The following is a 22,416-nucleotide window of genomic DNA, read 5'->3' on the forward strand; positions in this document are numbered from 1 at the left end:
TAATTATTTTTTTGGTTTTCTTTCTTGAGTGATATTTGTTCCTTGCTTTCTGTTTTGCTGTTTGTTTTCTGTGTTTGTTGGTTCCTGAGGTTGCCTCTAGTGATTATGATTGTTTGTTTTCTTTTCATGGTAGTCATTTTTATTCTACTTGGATTGTTTTTTTTTACTTGGATTGTTATGGGAGTGGTAATTATCTTCTGGGATCCAATCCCAGTACTCCCTTGAGAATTACTTGTAAGGGTGGTCGTGTGGTGATGAACTCCCGCAGTTTTTGTTTGTCTGAGAAATATACTATTTGCCCTTCATTTCGGAAGGACAGCCTTGCAGGGTAGAGTATTCTTGGCTGGCAATCTTTGTCTTTTAGTATTTTGAATATATCATCCCATTCCCTTCTAGCCTTTAGGGTTTGTGTTGAGAAGTCTGACGTTAACCTGATTGGAGCCCCCTTATAGGTGATTTGACGCTTCTCTCTTGCAGCTTTCAAGATTCTCTCTTTGTCCTTGAGTTTAGTCATTTTGACTATAATATGCCTTGGTGAAGCCCTTTTTGGGTTGAACACGTTTGGGGATCGTTGAGCTTCTTGGATCTGAAGATCTGTGGTTTTTCCTATGTCTGGAAAGTTTTCTGCCACTATTTTGTTGAATATGTTTTCAATACATTCACCTTTTTCCTCCCCTTCTGAAATACCCATGATTCGGATATTTGAGCGCTTAAGGTTGTCTAATATCTCTCTCAGATTTTCTTCGATATCTTTGATACTTTTTTCTTTTTTCTTGTCTGCTTGTATTATTCCAAAGAGCCCATCTTCAAGAACCGAGGTTCTCTCTTCAACTTCCGTTATCCTGCTAGTTAAACTCTCCAATGTGTTTTTTATTTCACTGAATAACTTCTTCAGTTCAGCAAGTTCTGCTACATTTTTTTTTATGACAATGATTTCCTTGTACATTTCCTCTTTCAGCTCCTGTATGTTTTTCCTGGTTTCATCATGCTGTCTAGCTGTGTTTTCTTGTATCTCATTCAGCCTCTTTAGGATTAACACTCGAAATTCCCTGTCATTCATTTCAAGGGCTTCTTGTTCTATAGGATCTAGAATTTGAGAATTATTGACTTTTGGTGGTGTATGTTCTTGGTTTTTTGCATTTCTTTTTGGATGTTTATTCATTTTGGCAGGGATTTTCTCTCGAATCTTGGACTTCCGACAGTAGATGGCGCTATCGAGCCTTGGAAATCCTTCCAGTGGGCTGTCAACTACTCCTTTCTTTCTTTATTTATTTCTGAGATTCCGCCTCTTTTAGCCGGGTCCCTCCCCACTCTGTGTGCTCAGGACAGGGCTGAGGCGTGTCTTCTATAAGCCTTGACTTTTAGTTGAGTCATCAAAGTTGTGTCGCGCCCCGCCCTGCCTAGCAGGTGACCTAATTCTCCGGACTGGGGGGGAGGAGGGAGGGTCAGTCAACCCACAATTTCTCCTTGCCTTCCCCTCACTTGGGTCGGCTCCCTTAGAAACCCGACTGGTACACTTCAATGTAACTCGAGGGGGACACCGGGCTCCCCTCTCCCCACCAGAAATCAGTTAGGGGTACTTCCAAACTGAGGTCCCCAGAGATGGAATCTGCCTCTCGGGAAGAGGGAGTTTATCTGTAGCTGTCGCCTAGGGTGTGACGGTGAGACGATCTGGGCGGGCTTCTCATCCCAGCCCCCCCGAGGCTGGCCGGGGGTTTCCCACGCTGCCGGCCCCTTCTAAGAACCGTGGGCCGAGTGGGACTACAAGCCCCAGGATGCTCTGCGTCAAGGTAAGCAATTAGCTCGTCCCAGCGGGGAGCCACGCCAGACAGAGATGACTGGCCAGCCCTCACTATTCCGGGCTTGCCTGGCTCCACCCTAGAAAAACCCGTCGCCATTTTAGTTCTCTAAACTAACTGGCATCTCAGCTCACTTTCTTTCAGATAATATACTTCCCATGTCTCCCGAAGACAAAAAGCTCTGGAAATTCCCAGGATAAAAGGGCAGTGAGAGCTTGCCCAAGGCCTGGGAGTCAGCGTTGCTAGGAAGTCTTCCACCTCCAGGGAGAGCAGAATTTAAACAACTGGTCACTTCAGATATATTTTTAAAGGAATATATCTTAGACAGAATTGAATCTCATTTCACTTCTGTTCTAGTCCCTTCCCTCTTTCTCTAGAGTTAACTGCTATTCTGAAATTAGTAGAAAGCACGTAAGTTTATTTAAATTTTTTATTATATGTGTGTGACCACAAACAATATTGAATTGTTTTATGTTTTACAAATTTACATACACGATAAATGTGCAAATTTTTATTGGTTAATATGCAGTTTGGAGATGAACACTTATATAGACATTGTTTCACTTGTAATTTATATTCTTTCTGTTTATAAGTAAATACTATTCAAAGTTACTAACTTTGATATCAATATATAGACATGTATGTATAACAAGATACTTCAAAAAGTTCATGGCAAAATAGAATTAAAACATAATACAAATCTTTCCATGAACTTTTTTTAAGGACACTTGTATTCTTTCTATTCAGTCAAAAAGCTATCATTTTATTTGAATTTAAGTTTCTAGTATTTTAGTCACTCTAAAATTTTGCTTCTTAAGCATTTTAATCTGTGCTGTTTTTAACAGTTGACGAACCTATGTCAAATCATGTTTTTGTGAAACAGTATGAACTATCACATTGCTCTCTATGTTAATAAGTGTCATTCATTTAAATTGTATGGGTATTTTGTCAAAATAATAGGCTTTATTATTTTTATAAACAACAGGTTATAGACAATTACAGTACATTGCATATACATTGTGATATAATTGTGATATTGTGATATAATTTTGTGATATAATTTATATGCTATATGCATATAATTTGTAATTTTTACAATTACATAGATATTTTATAAATATATATATATTATATATATATAAAGATATTTTCTGCAAGTTTTTATCGTAAGTAAAACTAGTTTATAACAGCTTGCAGTTTTCTATTTAAAATATTACATTTGAAAGGCATTTCTCTTAATGATTCTATTTACTTAATTTTTCATTATCTTTTATGATTTCTTAATTGCTGTTTATTGTTGCGTTTTAATTGTCTGTGTAAATCTTCAAGTGTCTTCGCAGGAGGCATTTTTATTATTAGGATTATAATCTCTCTCGGCACAATATTGTCAGACACAGAGCAGGCAGCGAGTAGCTCAGGGAGCTTTCCCTCGGAGCTCTGATGATCACTACAGCTCTCTGGTTTTAGCCTTTCTCGCTCTATTTACCAAAGAAAATGAACTCATTTGTTACTCTTTCCTTGCAAATACCAGACATCACCATTTTATGAATGGTAGATACATAAAAATCCTTCCCATTTTTTTTTTTTTTCCTGTTTGATTTCTTATGTTGTAGAGACTCAGGAGGTTGGGAGGTTTGCCTTCCATTTTAATCTTAGCTTTGCCTTCCTTTATTTGAGTAAATGGTAAAGGTTAGAGATTTTTGTGGAGCTTTAGAAAAGGAATAAAGCACACACAAGATATGTTTTGATAAATGTTAGAGAAGATGTATTAAGAACCTGTAGGATTGCCAAAAAAGGCATTCGGGATAGAGAGGGGAGGTGTCCTAAGCAAGCAATCACTCACAGACTGCTATACAATCTTGGGCTACCGGAGCAATTTTTCATTTCAGATAATATTGGAATGAAATGTACTAGATGTAGAAAATTTACTGCATTCCAGAACATGACAACTTGAGGACAACTTGCTTGCGGACTTCCGCTTACTTGTGTAGATAGAGTTTTACTGTTTTTGTAGTCTGAAATAGATACCTAAATTGCCCTTGATAGACATATACCTATTATGTAAGTATTACAATGTTTAGCTTGGTATTTCAGATATTTTTGTCCCAACACATACACACGTAACATTAAAACTAATATTTGCTACTTATATTATGGCTTACTGTTTATACACACACACACACACACACACACACACACATATCAACTATAAGCATATATATTTTATAGCTGCCTACATAAGACTAATGAATTAAGAGAAAAAAAGATTTTTAATAAGGTTCCATCTATGATTAAAAACAAAGGAAAAAAAAGAAGTAACTTCCATTGTTAAATCAGTATGGCATGTTAACATTTTCAAAGAATTATTCATTTTCTCAGCTAATGTAACTGTACATTGTTTGATCAGAACATTGGACCTAATTACTATAGCTAACGTAAATCAGTCTTATAATTTTAGACTTGTGCATGCCTGTATGTTTCCCCTAAGCGTATTAGCTGCAGGTGTAATGCATCCCTTGGTGTTAACATGATGTGTTATCAGAAGACCATGTTTGACAAATAAAGTTACATTTCTAAAAGCACTCGTGGGAGAAAATATTGAGCCTTTAGTCAATTGTCTAGGCCTTCTTACATTTTTGGTGATTAAACGGAAGAGATTAAATATGGTAAGTATTTTAAGACCTATCTGGGTTCAAACTTCAGAAGATTATTTAAAGAAACACTTGACAGAATTCTTTTCAGAAATAGATGCAAAGGTATAGTAGATTTGAGTGTATTATAGTTTTAAAAGGTTGCTACTTTTAGTGCTGTACACTTCTAAATGGACAGACTAGATGGGCAATGGAGGGAAAGTGTTTTTGTTATAAAATGACACACACTCTTAAAGTGACTTATCCACTGTGTATTTACAGGGTTTTAGATAAATGGTGGTGATTTACAAATGTCTTTCTGTAGTGAACCTGGTAGGCATTGAAAGATGCTTATAGGTGTACCACATACAGAACAGATGGTGGATATTTACAGGAGAACTTGTTACAATTGCTTAATGCCAGCAGATATAAGAGAAGCCAAGGAAAATAACCTTCTCTGTTGACAGTGGGGCATTACTGGAATAAACAATGTACCTTGCAGTTACAGGGCCCAAAACAAGGGTCCTCATTTGTGCTCCCTAAGCCACTGCAGTTGCAGGGCTTGCAGTCTGGGTAGCCCATGTAGCCCCTGGCACACCGATCACAGCTCACTCCTCCAAAGCCAGTTTTGCAATGACAGGATCCAGGTGCCAGACCTAAGGAAAATAAGCCACATGTCAACATTTTTAAAACTAGATACATTATTTAGTTCTTAAGGTTTTAATTATAGTAAACTTTAAAAATCTATTTTGACACAAAAATTAGGTTCTTAATATATGTCAATAAGGAAAAGTTAAAACAAAAAGGTATAGGATTTAACTAGAAGCTTGTGCAATTATGTTAACATAGCATTTTAAAAGTACCTTTAAAATTAATTTAAATCTCGAAGCATCTACCAAAACTAAGGCTATAGAAAAATCGTAGCAATGATCAAGGAGTAATTTCCAAAACACTCAGGCTGATGACACTACAGTGAGAAGAGATGTAGTCACCTGTGCATACCTGATGGCTCATAAAACAATCTTGCCCCACCAGACTATTGCAAGGTGGAAAAGAGCCTTAAGAGTAAAGATACAGTACTTAAAACAACAACTTAACAATGATAATTCTAAAGACAACATTGCTGGCAGTACTACAAAAGAAAAGACTAAAGGTGTTCATGGGAATCGATATTTGGGGGATAAATGAAGAAATAGGAGAGAAAAATAAAAGCACTGTAAATGTACCTTTTTTTTAATACAGAGAAATGCAAGAGACATTTTTTTTTATACTGTGTGGAATTTTTTATTATTATTTTTTTATTTTTTATTTTTTATTTTTTTACATTCTATGAAGTTGTAGCAGAGCAGTTGGGGGGGGAGAGGGGAAAAGGGAAGGAAATGGGATAGAAGAAGGAGGAAGGAGGAGGGGTGGGATTGAGGCCTCTGGCACCCCCCTCATTCCCACAGGGGAGACCAGGGGCTTGCAGCAGTGGCTTGGTCATTGCTGGGCTGGATGCAGATGTCAGGCAGGTGTGGCAAAAGCCCTCGACCCCCAGCTCCCTAGTTTGGGAACCCAGGGCCCTTCTTGCTGTGGCTTGGTGGTTGTGACTGGGCTGGTTGCATGTGACAGGGGGTGTGTGGCTGAGGCCCTTGGCCCCCCATCACCCCGCTTGGGAGAGCCCACAATGTTTCAACTAAAGGCAATTTTTTTATTGATATCTTTGATTAGAAAAATAGAAAAAATGTAGAATGAATGAATACAAGTTAAAGAACTTCAAAATATGGAAAAATATAAGAGCAAATCAAAGAAATACAGTCCATCAGAAAAGAGAAAGGAGGTGAGAAAAAAGCAAGGAAACATTGTGGTAAGAAAGCATAAAGCTGGGCCGGCCCGGTGGCGCACTGCTACAGTGCGCCGCTTGGGAGCGTGGTGGCGCTCCCGCCGAGGGTTCGGATCCCACATACAGACCGGCGGCTCACTGGCTGAGCGAGGTGCGGGCGCAACACTGAGGGTTGCGATCCGTTGCCGGTCACGAAAAGAGACAAAAAGGAAAAAAAAAAAGAAAGCATAAAGCAGAATGATAGAAATAGTGTCAAACATATGTACTAAACATATATAAATGAGTTAAATAGACTGTTTCTATTAAAAACATGTGCATAGAATATGCACAGGAAATACACAAAATGACCAGAAATATAAAAATAAAAGAACATAAGTATACATTAGGAAAGCAAATAGAAAAGAAAAAAAAACAGTTGTACTAATATTAATTGGGGCCAAATTAGAATTTAAATAAAATAGATTCAATAGGAAAAGTTCTCATTTTACACTGATAAAGATGTAATAAAAAACTGATTTGTTATTTTATTTATGTTTTAAATAAGCACTAATCATAAGTACAAAAATATATAGATAACAAAAGATACTGGAAATCAAAGAAAAATTGTTCAAAAATCAATGACTGAGATGATATTAACCTGCCCACTTTAAATATTTACAGATGAGTTAAGAAAAAAAACCCATAAAATTTGACAATCTAATAATGTTGAATTATATATTGTATAGTACATAAATATAAATATTTACCATAGCTTATCATTGTCATCATTGACTAAGCTACAAAAATGTTCAACTTATCAAAGTGGAAATTAAGGCTTATTTTCTAACATACATTACAACTTCTAGATTTACATCAAATGCTTTAATAAATTAGGATTGAATTAATTATGAATATCAAATATGACAGTAGAAGTTTACACAAAATTCAACAACTCTAAAAATTAATAAGTAAATATCCCTCCTTAATAATTACTGGGTTAAAGAGAAAATAAAACCTTTAATTGCAAATTAAATAGTTTTCTAAGTAGACTATAATAGCAGTGAGAAAGAAACTCAGAAATGTTTATCAAACATGGAAAAACTATAACCAAAAGTAAACTTACAGGCCTAAATAGTTCTATTATTTTAAAAATATATAAATAAATTAAAATTTAATTCATGGAATTATAAAATAAGATAAAAACAAAATGAACACCACAGTAGAGAATAGAAATTTGAAAAGCAGAAGAAAAGCAAGCAAAATTCCAGATAGATTATGAAATTAAGTGCAATAAAATGAAATCAAACAAATGAAGATAATATAGACATTTGACTAATTTGGGGATAGATGAGAGTTTTAGGATTATAAAGGCATGTAAGAAATCCAACAGGAAAAATTAAAATATACAGTAATCTCAGCATAGTGTCATTATGATAGCTAAAAAAGGTTATCTGAATTTGATGGCTTATTATATAAAATTTTTTTAAGTTCTGTGTATTACAAATCTTTGTCAACAACAGTGAGACACAAAGCAAATCTGGAAATTGTATATAACAAATATAGCATACTATTATTGTTTTTTAAAAAATAGCTCTTACAAATCTATTGGGGGGGAAACTACTTTACACCCCTCCAATGAAAAAAAAACAAAAATTTCACGGAAGAAATACATACTTCCTTAAAAATCAAGCTAATGCCAAGAAGACACTGGAATATCATTTCTTACTATCTGGTTACCCAACCTAAGAAGTTCAAACCATTTGACCACACCTTTCCCAAAGAGATCATCAGACTAAGCATGAAGGTAAAAATGTATTATGAGTATGTGTCCAATTTTTCAACTCAGGTCTATATTGAATGACATGTATCTAATTACAATATTACAAATCTTGACTATTAGATTTAAATTTTAAAATTATAATAACTAATTAGTGGCCTAGAATCGAATATAACTGTTAAAATCTTTGAAAAGATAAATATGAAATTGACAGACACTGCCAAGTGGTGGAGAACGTAGAGCCGGTTTTCTTCTGATCTTGCACAGTAGGATCTCAAAGACAGAGTGTAAACTTAAGATCATGAAACAGAGATTTAAGCTTTCTATTTAATATGGTAAAGATACTGTAAAATAAATACAGAATAAAAAGGTATAAATGGTAAAGAGAAGGAGGGAGGAGGTGTGAATGAAACATTTCTTTGCCTTTCAAGGTGAAAAGTCCATAGGGAATATTTAATGGCAACAAAAATAATAAGAATATTATTTAGATATTGGAGGTAATTCACGAAAGAACTGAATAGGAGAAAATGCTTGATATGGTTAAACTTGGAAATAGGACTGGGGGTCAATAGGTTGAAGAGGACACTATTGCTGTTTATTTTATTCCCTTCCTTATTGTTAAAAATTTATTTTGCTACATATTATTTTTATAATTGAAAAATATTTATATACAAAAGTCTTTATCAAAGTATTGCCTACAGAAAAATCTGAAACAATCTTAATGTTGAGTAGGTAAATAATTATAGTACAACTATATAATGATGTATTATTTCGGTGCTAAAACCAGATTTCAGAGAAATTTTTAAAAGATTTGGGAATAAACCCAGGTAAAATCAGAAAGAGCAATATCAAGAATTTCTCTATGCATTATGACCAAAATATACAAAAATGTTAATAGTGGTATCCTTGCTGAATTACCACTGCATCGTATATTTATTTTTCTATTTTTATTTTATTTATTTATTTTTTTTATAACTTTCTCAATGATAATATACTTATCATTTAAAAAGGGGAGGGACAGGCCGGCCCGGTGGCGCACTCGGTAGAGTGCGGCGCTCCCGCCGAGGGTTCGGATCCCATATAGAGAACGGTCCGCTCACTGGTTGAGCGGTTGCGATCCCGTTACCGGTCACGAAAAAAGACAAAAAGGACAAAAAAAAAAGGGGGGGAGGGAGACTTAAGTGACATTAGTGAAAATAATGTGATTTAGCTGTTTCCAAAAAAAGGAAAGGGGGCTTAAAATGAAAGATCATCTCAGTAATTCACCATTTAAATATTAAAATATATCAGTTTGTAATATTTTAGGATTTAATACTCAAATTGATAATTCTACAGTTTAATAAAAAAAAAAAAGGCAGGTAAGCTAAACTGTACCAAAGAAGCACTGCCAGTCTTTTTAACTCTAAAATCATTAGGAGAAAAAACCTACATCCTAGCTGTGATTAATTTTAGACTTTCCAAAGAGGGGACAAACTCACTCTTCGAGATATAAAGAAACTGTTCCAGATACATTCTATGAATTCTCTACTTCAACTTGGCAAGCAAGTAGCTGGAAGTAGCTCCCAAACATTTTACACCAAGTTATGCTGGCATCTGATTCCTGAATGTTTGGAGTTCATCACTTATTCCTCAAAGAAAGTTTTTGGCTTAAATTAGTGTCAGTCTCTTTCCCTTCGTTTACTCACAACTGCTGCCTTTTCTAGTCCTTCATGTGCACTTCTTGCTTTCGATATTATTGCCTACATGTCTCCTCTGTCTGCTCTTCCCTTTGCAGCTCATGCCCCCCTCAATGAGTGTTTTCATTTCACACTAGAATCCATAGAAGCTACAACACAATCTAATAAATAACAAGACAAAAAATTACATACGCCACAGATTTGTGTTGACTCTCTCTCTCTCTCTCTCTGTCTCTCTCTCTCTCTCTCTCTCTCTCTCTCTCTCTCTCTGTGTGTGTGTGTGTGTGTGTGTGAATATATATATATACATCAAAACAAATGATTCAACTCCTTTTGCTTTCAAAGCATTGTAATTAAACATGAAACTAATTATTGAGATAAATATAAAACTTCTTCCTGGAGGCAACTCTGATAGATTTAAGAACATTTATTACATGAATAAATGTACTGCAGAATGTTCTGAAAATAATCCTATGTGGCTTTGAGTTGTTCTTCCCTAAGAGCAGTGCTGTCTACTACAGCTCTCACCTCGTCGGGCTCGTTTCTCATCCTTTACACAGACTTCATTTAAGGAACCGACCGGATCACAATGACACGGCTGGCACGGTCTTGGGTAATTTGGAGATACCTAACAAAAATATTAAAATGCTTTGAATCAAGTGTAATAAAAACAACAATATTTTTCAAATTGGCAAACTTTTAAGGACAATTTAATTTTAATAATACACGATAACAAAAAAATTGAGAAAATTATAAGAAATTACCTTTAATACGTTTGCAATTTCTAAGATCCAATTCTTTTAAATAGATACACAAAAGTAAAGAGGATAGTCTAATAAACACATATATTTGTTACCTAGATTCAACAATGGTCAAGATTTTGCCATATAAGTTTTATCTCTTTTTATCCTTTGCTGAGTTTTTTAAAAGAAATTCCAGACAAAGAACCTTGAATTCCTACACATCTCAGGATGCAACTGTTTTATTACCACAGTGTCACTATCATTACAACGAAAAATAACAATGTATGTTTGGTGTACTCTAACATATATTCCATAATAAAGTTTTTCTGATTGCTTTGTTTTTTATTACAACAGAGTCAAATTAGCAATGCAAAAAGTTTCCCCCAAATTTATTTTTCAAGAACTTTTCTCACATTGATCATGGTAGGATTAATTAAATAGAAATTTATATTTGGTGGTTGAGAAAAGATAATATTAAATATTTAAATTAAAAATTTGACTTTCTGTGAGGCCGCATAACCCGGGAGGAAACAATGTGGATTCCATAATTAGTAAAACTTGAGATCATATCCCAGCGAGACCACTTACTGGCTTGTGCAGTTGATTTCCTTGTAACATGAGGATAATAATAGCAACTACCATAATGTTACATAAATTAAAATGAAAAGGAATAACATATAAAGCATCTCATAAGATTCCTGGCATATATTAAATACTTAATATAAATAGTAGCTTTTACTGTTGGGATATTTTAATTAAACAAACTTAGACTGTGCTAATATACTATATATAAAATATTTATTTTCCAGATGGAATAACAAAAGAACAAAAAAATTAAATTAGTTGCCTAGGAAATACTGAAAATACTGCTGAAATAAAGACATATATTAACATACACATGTTAGTCCCCTCCCCATGAAATATAGCTTTCATATACGTATATATCTAGACTTAATTTACAAATGGAAACTTGCTTGCTAATATAAATCAGATTGTTAAAACGAGTTATTTTCATATCTGACTGAATATCAATCAACTGGTTTCACACATCAGTTTCAAAGTCATCATTTAGTTAAGACCCATTCATTCATCCCCCATTGTGAAGTAAGGACTGGACTGCATACAGCACAGACAGGTAATGCATGGTCCCTGCCTTAAACAAGCTTACAGGAATAACAGATTTGAAAGACATTGATTAAAGAGAATGTGCCAAGTGATAAAACAGACGTAGAAAAAGACTGTTATGGGGCAAAAGAGGGAGTAATAACACAACACAATGAAGTCAATCAATGTTTCACAGAAAAAGTGACATTTAAAATGAAGCTTGAAGTATGAGTAGAATTGGGAGAATGGCTATAGAAGCCACTAAGACATGAAAAAAAAACACAAAAACAAAAAACATTCTGTGGGCTTACTGCAAAAAGTTTCTTGTGGATAAAATTTTGACTCTTAGAAGTACAATTTATGATCCCAATGATGAGCTTGAGCAAACCAAAGCCTCCTATTTATTCTCACCACTTGTAATTGGGGAAATCTGTCTGAATCAGATTGTTGATCAGGAAACCTTCTAACCTATGAGATTCTGCAAACATATCAATTTTACATTGATTTTTAATCCTATTAAAATAATAATTCAGATTACTAATTCATCCTTTAACTTAGCATTGCATAATATATATAGATCATATTTGTTTATATACATAATTTATATATATATAAATTAAATATTTAGTAGATAATCTAAAATCTAATTTTAAGACAGTAATTTAAAGAACATCAAAAAGATGTTGTCTAACTAAGTTGCAACGCACAAAACTTTTCTTTCTACATCTTTATAAAAACACAATGAGCTTGTACCCAAATAGTGAATGCTTGAAAGATTTGCATTTTTTTAACATATAGTATAGCATAGATATTTTTATTTGTATTAAAAAACCAAAATCTAGGGCTGGCCCGGTGGCACACTGGAGAGTGCGCCACTTGGGACCACGGCGGTGCTCCCGCTGAGGGTTTAGATCCCATGTGGAGACCGGTTCCTGCTCACTGGCTGAGCGCGGTGCAGGCGCGACACCGAGGGTTGAGATCCCATTACCGGTCAGTAAAAAAGACAAAAAAGAAAAAAAAAACAAAAAACAAAATCTAGGTTCAGATTCACTTATTACTTAACTTGCAATAAAAACTTGATCAAGCTTCCAGTTCTGATACTAGCTAAGTGTCTTGTATGGAACTAACACATCCTCTGATAACAATTATGAATTGCGGACAAAATATAAAAATCAAATATTTGAGTACTTGGGAGAATAACCAAGAGTAGTCAGAAACTGGAAAGATTTGATGTTTGAAAGAAAAAAAAAACACTGGACAAGATCCATATTTATAGAGGGATGGGATCAAAATCTGCATAGCAAGACTCTTCAAATGCTTAACCGATGCCTTTATTGGATGACGGTATTTCAAGAAGTTCATGGAAAAATAGAATAGAAAGATAATACAAATCTTTCCATGAACTTTCATTTAGGAGACTCCAAGGAATACAGTGAAAAGCAACAGCTGGAAATCTGAATAACCTGAACAGAGTTTTCAAGGGCTGCACACGATAAAGTAAACAGATATTGGAGTTTAAGTCAACTAAGTTAGAAACATTTGAGAAACACCTTGAGCTTTTCATCAATCTGCCCTAACAAAGTGTAAAAGCAAGCCTCTATAACTTCATGGTGATCACTCAGTGAGTTTACTACTAATGAGCACACAATTCAAAATCTTTAGAGGAAGATAATAGAATACAGGACTTCTACACTGAATTCTCCAAAATGTCCTGTATCGATTATGAATTACTAGATATGAGAAAAAACAGGAAGATCTGACCTTATTTTTAAAAAAGTCAATAAAAGCAATCCCGAGGTTACAGAGGTATCAAAATTAGTATACAAGGCAGTCAATGCAGGCACTGTAAAGATGTCCAAGAACATAAAGCAAATAGTAAGTGAATGCATGGCATATTTGAGCAGAGAAATAGAAACCATAAGAAATACAAGAACTCCAGAAAGCTTGAAAGTAAAATACCTTAATTGAAAAGTTCACTGAATTTGCTTAATATCAGTTTAGAGATGGCAGGAGAAAAAGCAGTCAACCTAATGACATAATGACAGATAAATAGAAACTAACCAATTTGGAGAACAAGAAAGAAAAAAGTTTATAAAATTAGTATTTGCTTCAGTAACCTACAGGACACAATCAAGCAACCTGAATGCATGTAGTTAGAGCCCAGAAGGAGAAGAGAGAGCATGGGTCACAAAAATATATTTTTAAGGAAGTAATGGCTTATAATTTCCTATATATGGAATAAAATCTAAAGTTATAGTTCCAAGAAGCTCAGTCAACCAAGCAGGATAAGCACAAAGAAAGCCAACACAGACACATCATATTCTAACTCTGAGGGTGGAAACTTTTACTGTAAAGGGCCATATAGTAAAATATAGGTTTTGGAAGCCATATAAGGACTCTGTTTCTCTTCCTCCTCCTCCTCCTCTTCTTCTTTTCTTTCTTCTGACAAACTTTCACAAATGAAAAAACATTCTTTGCTTACAGGTTGTACAAAAATAAGCCAAGGCCTAGATTTGGTCTACAGGTCAAAGTTTTTCAATACATGGTGTAAAGCTAAAAGGCAAAGATAAAGAGACTATCTTGAAATCAACTAGTGAATTAAAAATACATTACAAATAAAAGAACAAAGATACAAATGATGTCTGTGTTCTCATAAATAATCAATGATATCTAGAAAATAACAGTACTACATCTTTAAAGTGCTGAAAAACAAACACTTCTGTTCCTACATTGAGAATATCCTTCAATAATGAGGAGAGAATAAAGATATTTTCAGATAAAAGAAAGCTGAGAGAATTTGTCACCACTAGTTCTGCACTACAAAAAAAATGCTAAAGGAAGTTTTCCAGGCATAAGAGAAATAGGTATGAAAGTACTGAAGGGTACTAGAAATGATAAATATATGGTTAATGTGAAACTTTTTTTTTCTTCTCTTCACATCTTTAAAAGAACAGTGACTTCAAACAAAAATTACAACATTGTATTGGTGGCTTACAATTTATGTTCAATATATGAAAACAATAGCCTAAAAGATAAGTGTAGATGAAACTGTACTATTGCAGAGTTTTAATTGTATGTGAGGTATTATGTTACAGCAGTTACTCTGAGCACATAGTAATAAGTCAAGAACGTATATTGTAATCACTACAGCATGAACTCAAAAGATAATACACTAAGAGAAACATCTAAAAAGATGATAAAGGAAGTAAGTTACTGAAAAATATTTGTTTAATGCAAAAGATAGAAAATGAAAAATTGGAACAATTTGTGAGATAAACAGAAAACAAAGAGCAAAATCCAATCCCATCATTAATTACATTAAATGTATGAACTAAACCCACAGTTTAAAAGACAATGATTGTCAGGATAAAAAAAGCAACACCCATCCATTTTACTGTTTATTAGTGTCCTGCTTTTAAACGAAGGTACAAATAGGTTGAAAGGAAAGAAATTGGAAAAGATACACCATACAGACAGAGTAAGCATAAGAAAGCTAGTATATCTATATTAATAGGAGAAAAAAGTAGATTGTATGACAAAAAGTTTTCTCTATGATTAAGTGGAAATCTTAATAACTGTTAAAATGTCTAGTTATAAGGTACAAAAAAACAAAAGATGTGGAAAATTCTAAATGTATATGCACCTAAAAATAGTGCTTCAAAGTACATGGAAAAATACCGACAAATGAAAGGTGGGAATTCACAATCATAGATTGGACAAATCCACACTAGCAGCAGTTAACACCTTCAGGATAAACCTTCTCAAGTGCACATATTAGTTTACCTAGAGACACCATGCACTGAGCAATAACATAAATAACCTCAATAAAAGTCTAAAGTTTGACATCTTAGAAAATGTGTTCTCAGATTATAAGACATCCAGTGTAGAACTCAATGAAAATGTGGTAGTCAATAAAGTCCAAATATTTGGAAATTAAACAACAAAGAACAAATCACAAGAGAAACTAGAAGTTATTTTAAATAAATAATAATAAACATAAAGAATTTTTGAATTCATGGGAAGCTGCTAAAGAACCTATTAGAATGAAATTTATATTTAAATGCTTATATTATAAAAGGAGAAAAAGTTTAAAATCATAATCTAAGTTTCCAAGTTGATAAGTAGCAAAAAGAACAGGAAATTTAAACCCAAATAGGTTAAAGAAATAATATAATAAATATAAGCACAGATACCAATAAACATAAAAGAAAATTAAAAAGGCAAAAGGTTTTTTGAAAAGATCAAGAAAATTGATAAATCCCTAGCATAATTTATCACTAAAAAAGAGAAAAAAAGTTAGTAATTTTAGGAATTAAAGAGGAGATATCAGAATAGAAACTATATACTTAAAAAAGATAGGAAAAATTTTTAAACAATTTTATGCCAATAATTTGACAATTTAAATAAAATGAACAAACCCCTTGAAAATACAGTGTATCAGAACAGACCCCTCCCTGAAAAATACAAAACCTATTTAGTCCCATATCTAATAAAAATATTCAATATATTCACAAAGTTCTTCCCACAAAGAAAACTAGAGTCTCAGATAGTTTTACTAAGGAATTCCACCAAGAATTTCAAAAAGAATTAATTCCTGTCTTACACAAATTATTTTAGAAAACGAAGGAAAAGAAAGCATGTTCTAGCTCATTTGTTGAGGCCAGTATACCCCAGGACAAAAACCTGATAAAGACATTACAAGAAAACAAAATTACAGACCAATATCTCATATGAGAAGATGGAAAAATATTTAACCAAATAGAGCAAAGCAAATCATTTAATATATAAAAATGATAATATGTCATGTAATAATAACCATAACCAAATTGAGTTTAACCCACAAATGTAAAGTTGGCTTCATATGTGAAACATCCATCAGTACACATTGACCACATTAATAGAATAAAGAAGAAAATTCTTATGTTCATTTTAGCAGATGCAGAAAGGCATTTGACAAAATTCAATACCTTTTTATTATAAAACTCTCAGCAACCTAGGATTAGTAAGGAACCTGCTGGATCTGATAAAGGGCATCCATAAAAAAGTCCACAACTCCCATCACTCTCAATAGTGAAATATCATATATTTGCCATTAAGATTGAAAACAAAGTAAAAATGTCATCTCTCACTATTTTTAGTTAACATTGGCATAAAGATGGTAAAGGAAGGAGTAAGCCTGAATTTATTTGCATGCAATATTATTGTTTATATGTACACTTATACAAAATGTAGTTTAAAACTACTAGAATTAATAAATAAACTGATAATGGACATAGGACATAAAGTCAATATTCAAAAATCTTTCTAATAATGACAGTAAATAACAAGAAAATTTTCTAAAAATTTATAATGCAAAACAAAATACTATATTAAATTTAACAAAAGACATGCAAGATCTTTACAGTGAAAATACTGATGTAAATAATTAAAGAAAATAGAAATAAATGGAGAGATATGCTGTGTTTATTAATTAAATGACTCAATATTGTTATGATGTTAGTTCTCTCCATATTTTTTAATGTTTTGTTCAATTTTATTTGACAAATAAAACTGTGTATATTTATCATGTACAACACGATGTTTTGAAATATATATACACATTGTGGAATAGCTAAATCAAGCCAATTAACATATACATTACCTCACATAGTCATCATTTTTGTGGTGAGAACCCAAAATTTACCCTCATAGAATTTTTCAAGAATACAATGTATTATAACTAACCATAGGCCCCCATTGTACAATAGACCTCTTGAACTTATTTCTCCTGTCAAACTGTAATTTTTTTCCATTGACCAACATCTCCACAAACTCCCTTCTCCATTTTTGAATATAGATTCTGTGCAATAATCCTAATATTTTCTGTAAGTGACAAGTTGATTCTAAATTATCACATTTAAGGGATACCTGCACTTCCATGTTCAAAACAGCTCTGTTTACAATAGCCAAGATATGGAACCAACCTAAATGTCCACTGATGGATGATTGGATAAGGAAACTGTGGTATATATACACCATGGAATACTACTCTGCCATAAAAAAAAAATGAAATTCTCCCATTTACAACAACATGGATAAGCCTGGAAAAACTTATGTTTAGTGAAATAAGCAAAGCACAGAGGGATAAATACCGCGTGTCCTCACTGATAAGTGGGAGCTAAGAGAGAAAGAAGGAAGGAAAGAAAGACCACAGTGGCGCGTTGGACTTGCAGTGGGAGAGAACATACATAGGGGGAGGGGGAAGTTGGATGGGGATAATTGGTTGGGAGGCACAGGGTACAAATGCAATTTGTGGTAATGTGTATGCTGCCAGTATGAATCTGGCCTTCGCATCTTGGGCATGAGGGGTGACAAACAGCTTTATATCTCATGAATATTCATAACCAATAAAAAATAAAATAAAATAATATTGTATGGAAATGTAAACTACTATAGACAAAACAATCTTTGAAAAGAAAAATAATGGTGGTGCACTTATATTATCTGAATTCTAGGCTTATTAAAGCTGAAGCAATCAACATAACATGATATTAGCACAAAGATGAAAAAATAAATACAGGGAACATAATCTAAGCTCCTGAAATTGACCCATTTAACCTGGTCAATTGATTTTCAACAAATGGTGCTAGAACAATGGGTTAACCATGTAAATCTCAATCATTACTTCACACCACACATGAAGATTTACTTGATATGGACCATAGCCCTAAAAGTTAAAGTTATAAGTTTTCTAGAATAAAAACATAATATCTTGAACAGGTACTTCACAAGAAAAGATAAAGGAAAGGCCAATAAGCACTTAAAATGAAAGTTAAATCCATAATCAGATACCATTTCTCACCCACTAGATGGCTAAAATTTAAAAAGATAGTCAATATCAAATATTATAGATGATATGTAACAACTGGAATTTACATACCTTTTTGGTCTAAGTGTATGTCATACATTATTATTAATTTGGCAAAACACTGGCAGTTTCTTATAAAGTGAAGCATATACCTATCCTATGAAACAAGCATTCTACTCCTAGGTATTTACACAGTGTAAATAAAAACATGATTACAAAAAGACGTATAAAATTGTTTGTAGGAGCTAATCAACAATGGAAATGATCCAGATATCCATCAACAGGAAAGTAGATTAAAATTTTGGGTACGTCCATGCACAAGAATACCACTCAGCATTTTTTTTAAAGAACTATTGATACACAAACAACATGGATAATCCTTACAATGTTATACTGAGTGAAAGAAGGAAGACACAGATTAGTATGTATTATATGATTTCAGTTTCATCAAATTTAGTAAGAGGCAAAACTAATTTATACTCTAAAAACTCAAACAGTTTTCCCAGAGATATGGAATTGACCAGAATGAGGCATGATGGAACTTTCTGGAGTGACAGAAATGTTTTATCTCACATCCTCAAAGATTTATATCAGTTTCCATTATGAAACATGCCCCATCACCTTTTAAAATTTGAAGTTCAACTTTTTAGAGAGGCTTTCAAAATTATTTTTCTGTATAATACATCTTTGTATGAAAAAGCAAAAGTAACACTTTATGAAAGAAAAAGCATATTTTACCCCTTTGGGTCTGAAGAATCCATCAAGGCATGTCTCACAGTTTATACCAGCAGTATTTTGGGTACAATTAATGCACACACCCCCTCCGATGTACTTTCCATGTATATTTAAACTCAGATTTCTTCTGGCAACATTTTCATCATAATAGCATTCTTCAGCTTTTCCATGACAGTTGCATGCTGCATTAGGGAAAATAAATTAGTAAACATTCATTTCAGGTTTCAGAAACATTTAAAAATCATTTTCTGGGGCTGGCTTATTAGCTCAGTTGGTTAGAGTGTGGTGCTGATTACACCAAGGTCCAGGGTTCGATCCCTGTATCAGCCAGCTACAAAACAACAACAACAAAAATTTCTTGTTATACATAATAAATTTTCATAATGCGTGGAAAATTACATTACATTTAGGATACACATACATGCACATAGAAAGATATCTAGAAAGTATTTGGATTTAATGCATGTATTAATAAATTCACACTTTTTAATGGAATTTGAAATAAGTAAAACATAAATTAAACTGAATCATGTGAAATTGCCAATATTTTACTGATTTTGACTTACAAAAATGTAATTTCCTATGGTTCAATCTATTATTTCTTATTATGACAAAGAATAAATTGTTGAATGCTGGCACTGAATGATTACCAGCCAAGTAATCTGTAGTGAATAATTACTATATGGGAATCTCTGTGTTAGATCCTATGTGTAAAGAAGGACTTGTAAAATATAATTCCTTTCTTTTACTACTAATAACAACTAAAATTTACTTATTTTTTAATATACCAGGCTCTTTTTTTTAGTGTTTTATATTTATTAGCACTAAATTTAATCCTCAAAATATCTTTATGAATCAGGTACTATTATTAACCTCTTTTCATATATTAGGAATCTGCGGGACAGAGAAGTGAAGTACCTTGTAAAAGGTAATCTCCTCAGTATTGGAAACTAAACTCTGAAGTCAGGCTCCAGAGTGTGCACTGCTTAAGAGTACCACAATCTTTCACATTCTACCTGGTGAGCAAGATAAGATACATGTTAGGTGCCAGGTAATCAGGATAAAATGAGAGCTAGTTTGCTTAGTGGCTAAGATCATGCTATTTTTCACCAAACACTATTAGATTTGGATGTAATCTTCACTACTTAGTAGTCATGTGATGTTGAGAACATCTTGATTTCACCAAGGCTCAGTTTCCATATAAAACATGATATGGTCAATAGTAATTACCAGATAGGGGTATTTAAAAGCATCGAGTGAAATAATCCATGTAAAATCATTAGTCTAACGCCTTATAAATAAGTTCTCAATTGATTTTTCTTCCTCTTCATCATCCTTGTCTTTTTTCATGTTACATTACATGAATTTAAAGAAGGAAAAAATCACCTTCCCCAGAAAGGACTAGATAAGGCTTTAAAAATTATGTAATATTTATATTAGGATAAGAACTAGGGAAAGATATTTATGCAGTCTCCTACCTACTTTAGACGTTGAGTTTCTTATGTGTCCTTACATTGATTTCTGCACACATAATGTGTGTACATGTGTGTATGTATAGGTATGCATGTATGCATACATGCTCAATCTTTTTATTTATTCCATGAAGAGTGGTGGGGGGGGGCATTTATATACTGTTCTTAACTGTTTCATTTCACTAACAGTAAATTGTCGAGCTCTTTCCACGTTACGTATTATCCCCTGAGACTACACAGGGAACTACTTGAATGGAGGTATTTATAAAGTCCATATTAGTACAGTAACATTGTTTTTCCTTTATTTTATTTTATTTTTTTTTTTTGTCTTTTGTCTTTTTCCGTGTCCAGCAACGGATCGCAACCCTCAGTGTTGCCCCCGTACCGGACCGGGGACCGGCAATGGGATCGCAACCCTCGGGGTCGCTCCCGCGCCTCACTCAGCCAGTGAGCGGGAACCGGTCTGTATGTGGGATCCGAACACTCGGGCGGGAGCGCAGCCGCGCTTCCCAAGCGGCGCACTTATCCAGTGCGCCACCGGGCCGGCCCTTGTTTCTCCTTTACAAATAACACTGCACATACTGGGAGGACAAGGAGATGGGAGAGGGGTGGGGGCTCTAATGTTAGGAAGTTTCCCATTTGCTCATTGAGTGGCTTTGAGGAGAAAACAAGTCTTAGTGTCATTTTAGCACTTATCTCTTATAGTTGTTTTGAGAATGCTTAGCAGAATGCCTGAGACGTACTAAGTACTCAGCTCGATAAATGTTAGTTTCAGTAGCAATAGCGATTGTATAATAGTTACAAGGATCATGATAATATGCCCTGTACACCTATATGAGGACATCTGTAGGCTAAATTCCTGGAAGTATAATTTCTAGTCAAAGGGCATGTAAAATTTAAATTTTAATCACTTAAAAAATTCTCCTTTAAAAATGCTATGTCAAACAATTCTCACCCCAGTAGAAACCACAAAACTGTTTCCCCAGGGCCTCACCAACATTGTGTATTTTTAACCCTTTTAATACAGTTCCTGGACACAGTAAGCAGTCAAGTATTTGTTAAGTGAATGAGCACTTTGATAAGTTAAAAATAATATTTTCATTGTTTTAATTGGTACTTCCTTAATTATGAGTGTGATCCTTTTATAGGATTATAAGTTATTTCTTTTCTGAGAAATACCTGTTTTGAGCTTTGCTCACTTTTAACCGATTTATTGAATTTTTTCTTATTGATATGTAAGATCTCTTATAAGGATATTATCTCCTCATTACATTTGTTGCAAATATCTTCCCTGACCTACTGACTTTTTATTTAGAATATAGTATTTTTGCTATATTCATGGAGAGCTTCAAACTTTATTTTACAGTAACATGCAGTAATAAATATAAATCAGTAGGCATTATAAGCAATTTTGTATCTTTAGGACAATATACAAGAATTCTCAAGAACCCAGTTGTAAAAATACATTGCAAGAAACAGTCAAGATTTCTGCTGCCAGTATAAGCAGAGGGAAGCATAGAGTAATACAAATTTATTCTCACACAATTTAGAAATCGTGTTGCTACAAGTATTTATAACTATGAGCTAATGAAGGTAAAACACTGATGCCTGAGTAACAGTCCTTCTCATACTCCGTGCAGCCAGGACCCTCTGCCTACGGCCCTGCCTGTGTCGATCAACAGCACCCTGACCAGCTCTACTCTGCAGCCTCAGACAACATCGATAATACCTGTTCACAAAGAGCCATTTTTCTGCTCTGTCACCAGAAACTTACTATTTCACAGAATGTCCAAGACAGATGATATGAAGCTGTTCTTCAGTAAAGGCTTAGC

At 33.7% G+C, this 22,416-nt stretch overlaps 1 protein-coding gene across 1 annotated transcript in view; it reads right to left on the reverse strand.

The window, feature by feature from the left end:
* Positions 1-4,759: 4,759 nt before the first annotated feature.
* Positions 4,760-22,416, reverse strand: part of LOC103594376 (laminin subunit alpha-2-like) — a 256,089-nt gene continuing 238,432 nt past the window's right edge. The window contains exons 8-10 of the mRNA XM_008577588.1: positions 19,116-19,294; positions 10,212-10,311; positions 4,760-5,085 (exon numbers count right to left, since the gene is read on the reverse strand). Coding sequence (XP_008575810.1) covers positions 4,904-5,085; positions 10,212-10,311; positions 19,116-19,294 — 461 coding nt within the window. The 3' untranslated portion in view covers positions 4,760-4,903. The remainder of the gene's footprint in view (positions 5,086-10,211; positions 10,312-19,115; positions 19,295-22,416) is intronic.

Source organism: Galeopterus variegatus, unplaced genomic scaffold (assembly GCF_000696425.1).
Source record: "Galeopterus variegatus unplaced genomic scaffold, G_variegatus-3.0.2 Scaffold68, whole genome shotgun sequence".
NCBI classification, from domain to species: domain Eukaryota; kingdom Metazoa; phylum Chordata; class Mammalia; order Dermoptera; family Cynocephalidae; genus Galeopterus; species Galeopterus variegatus.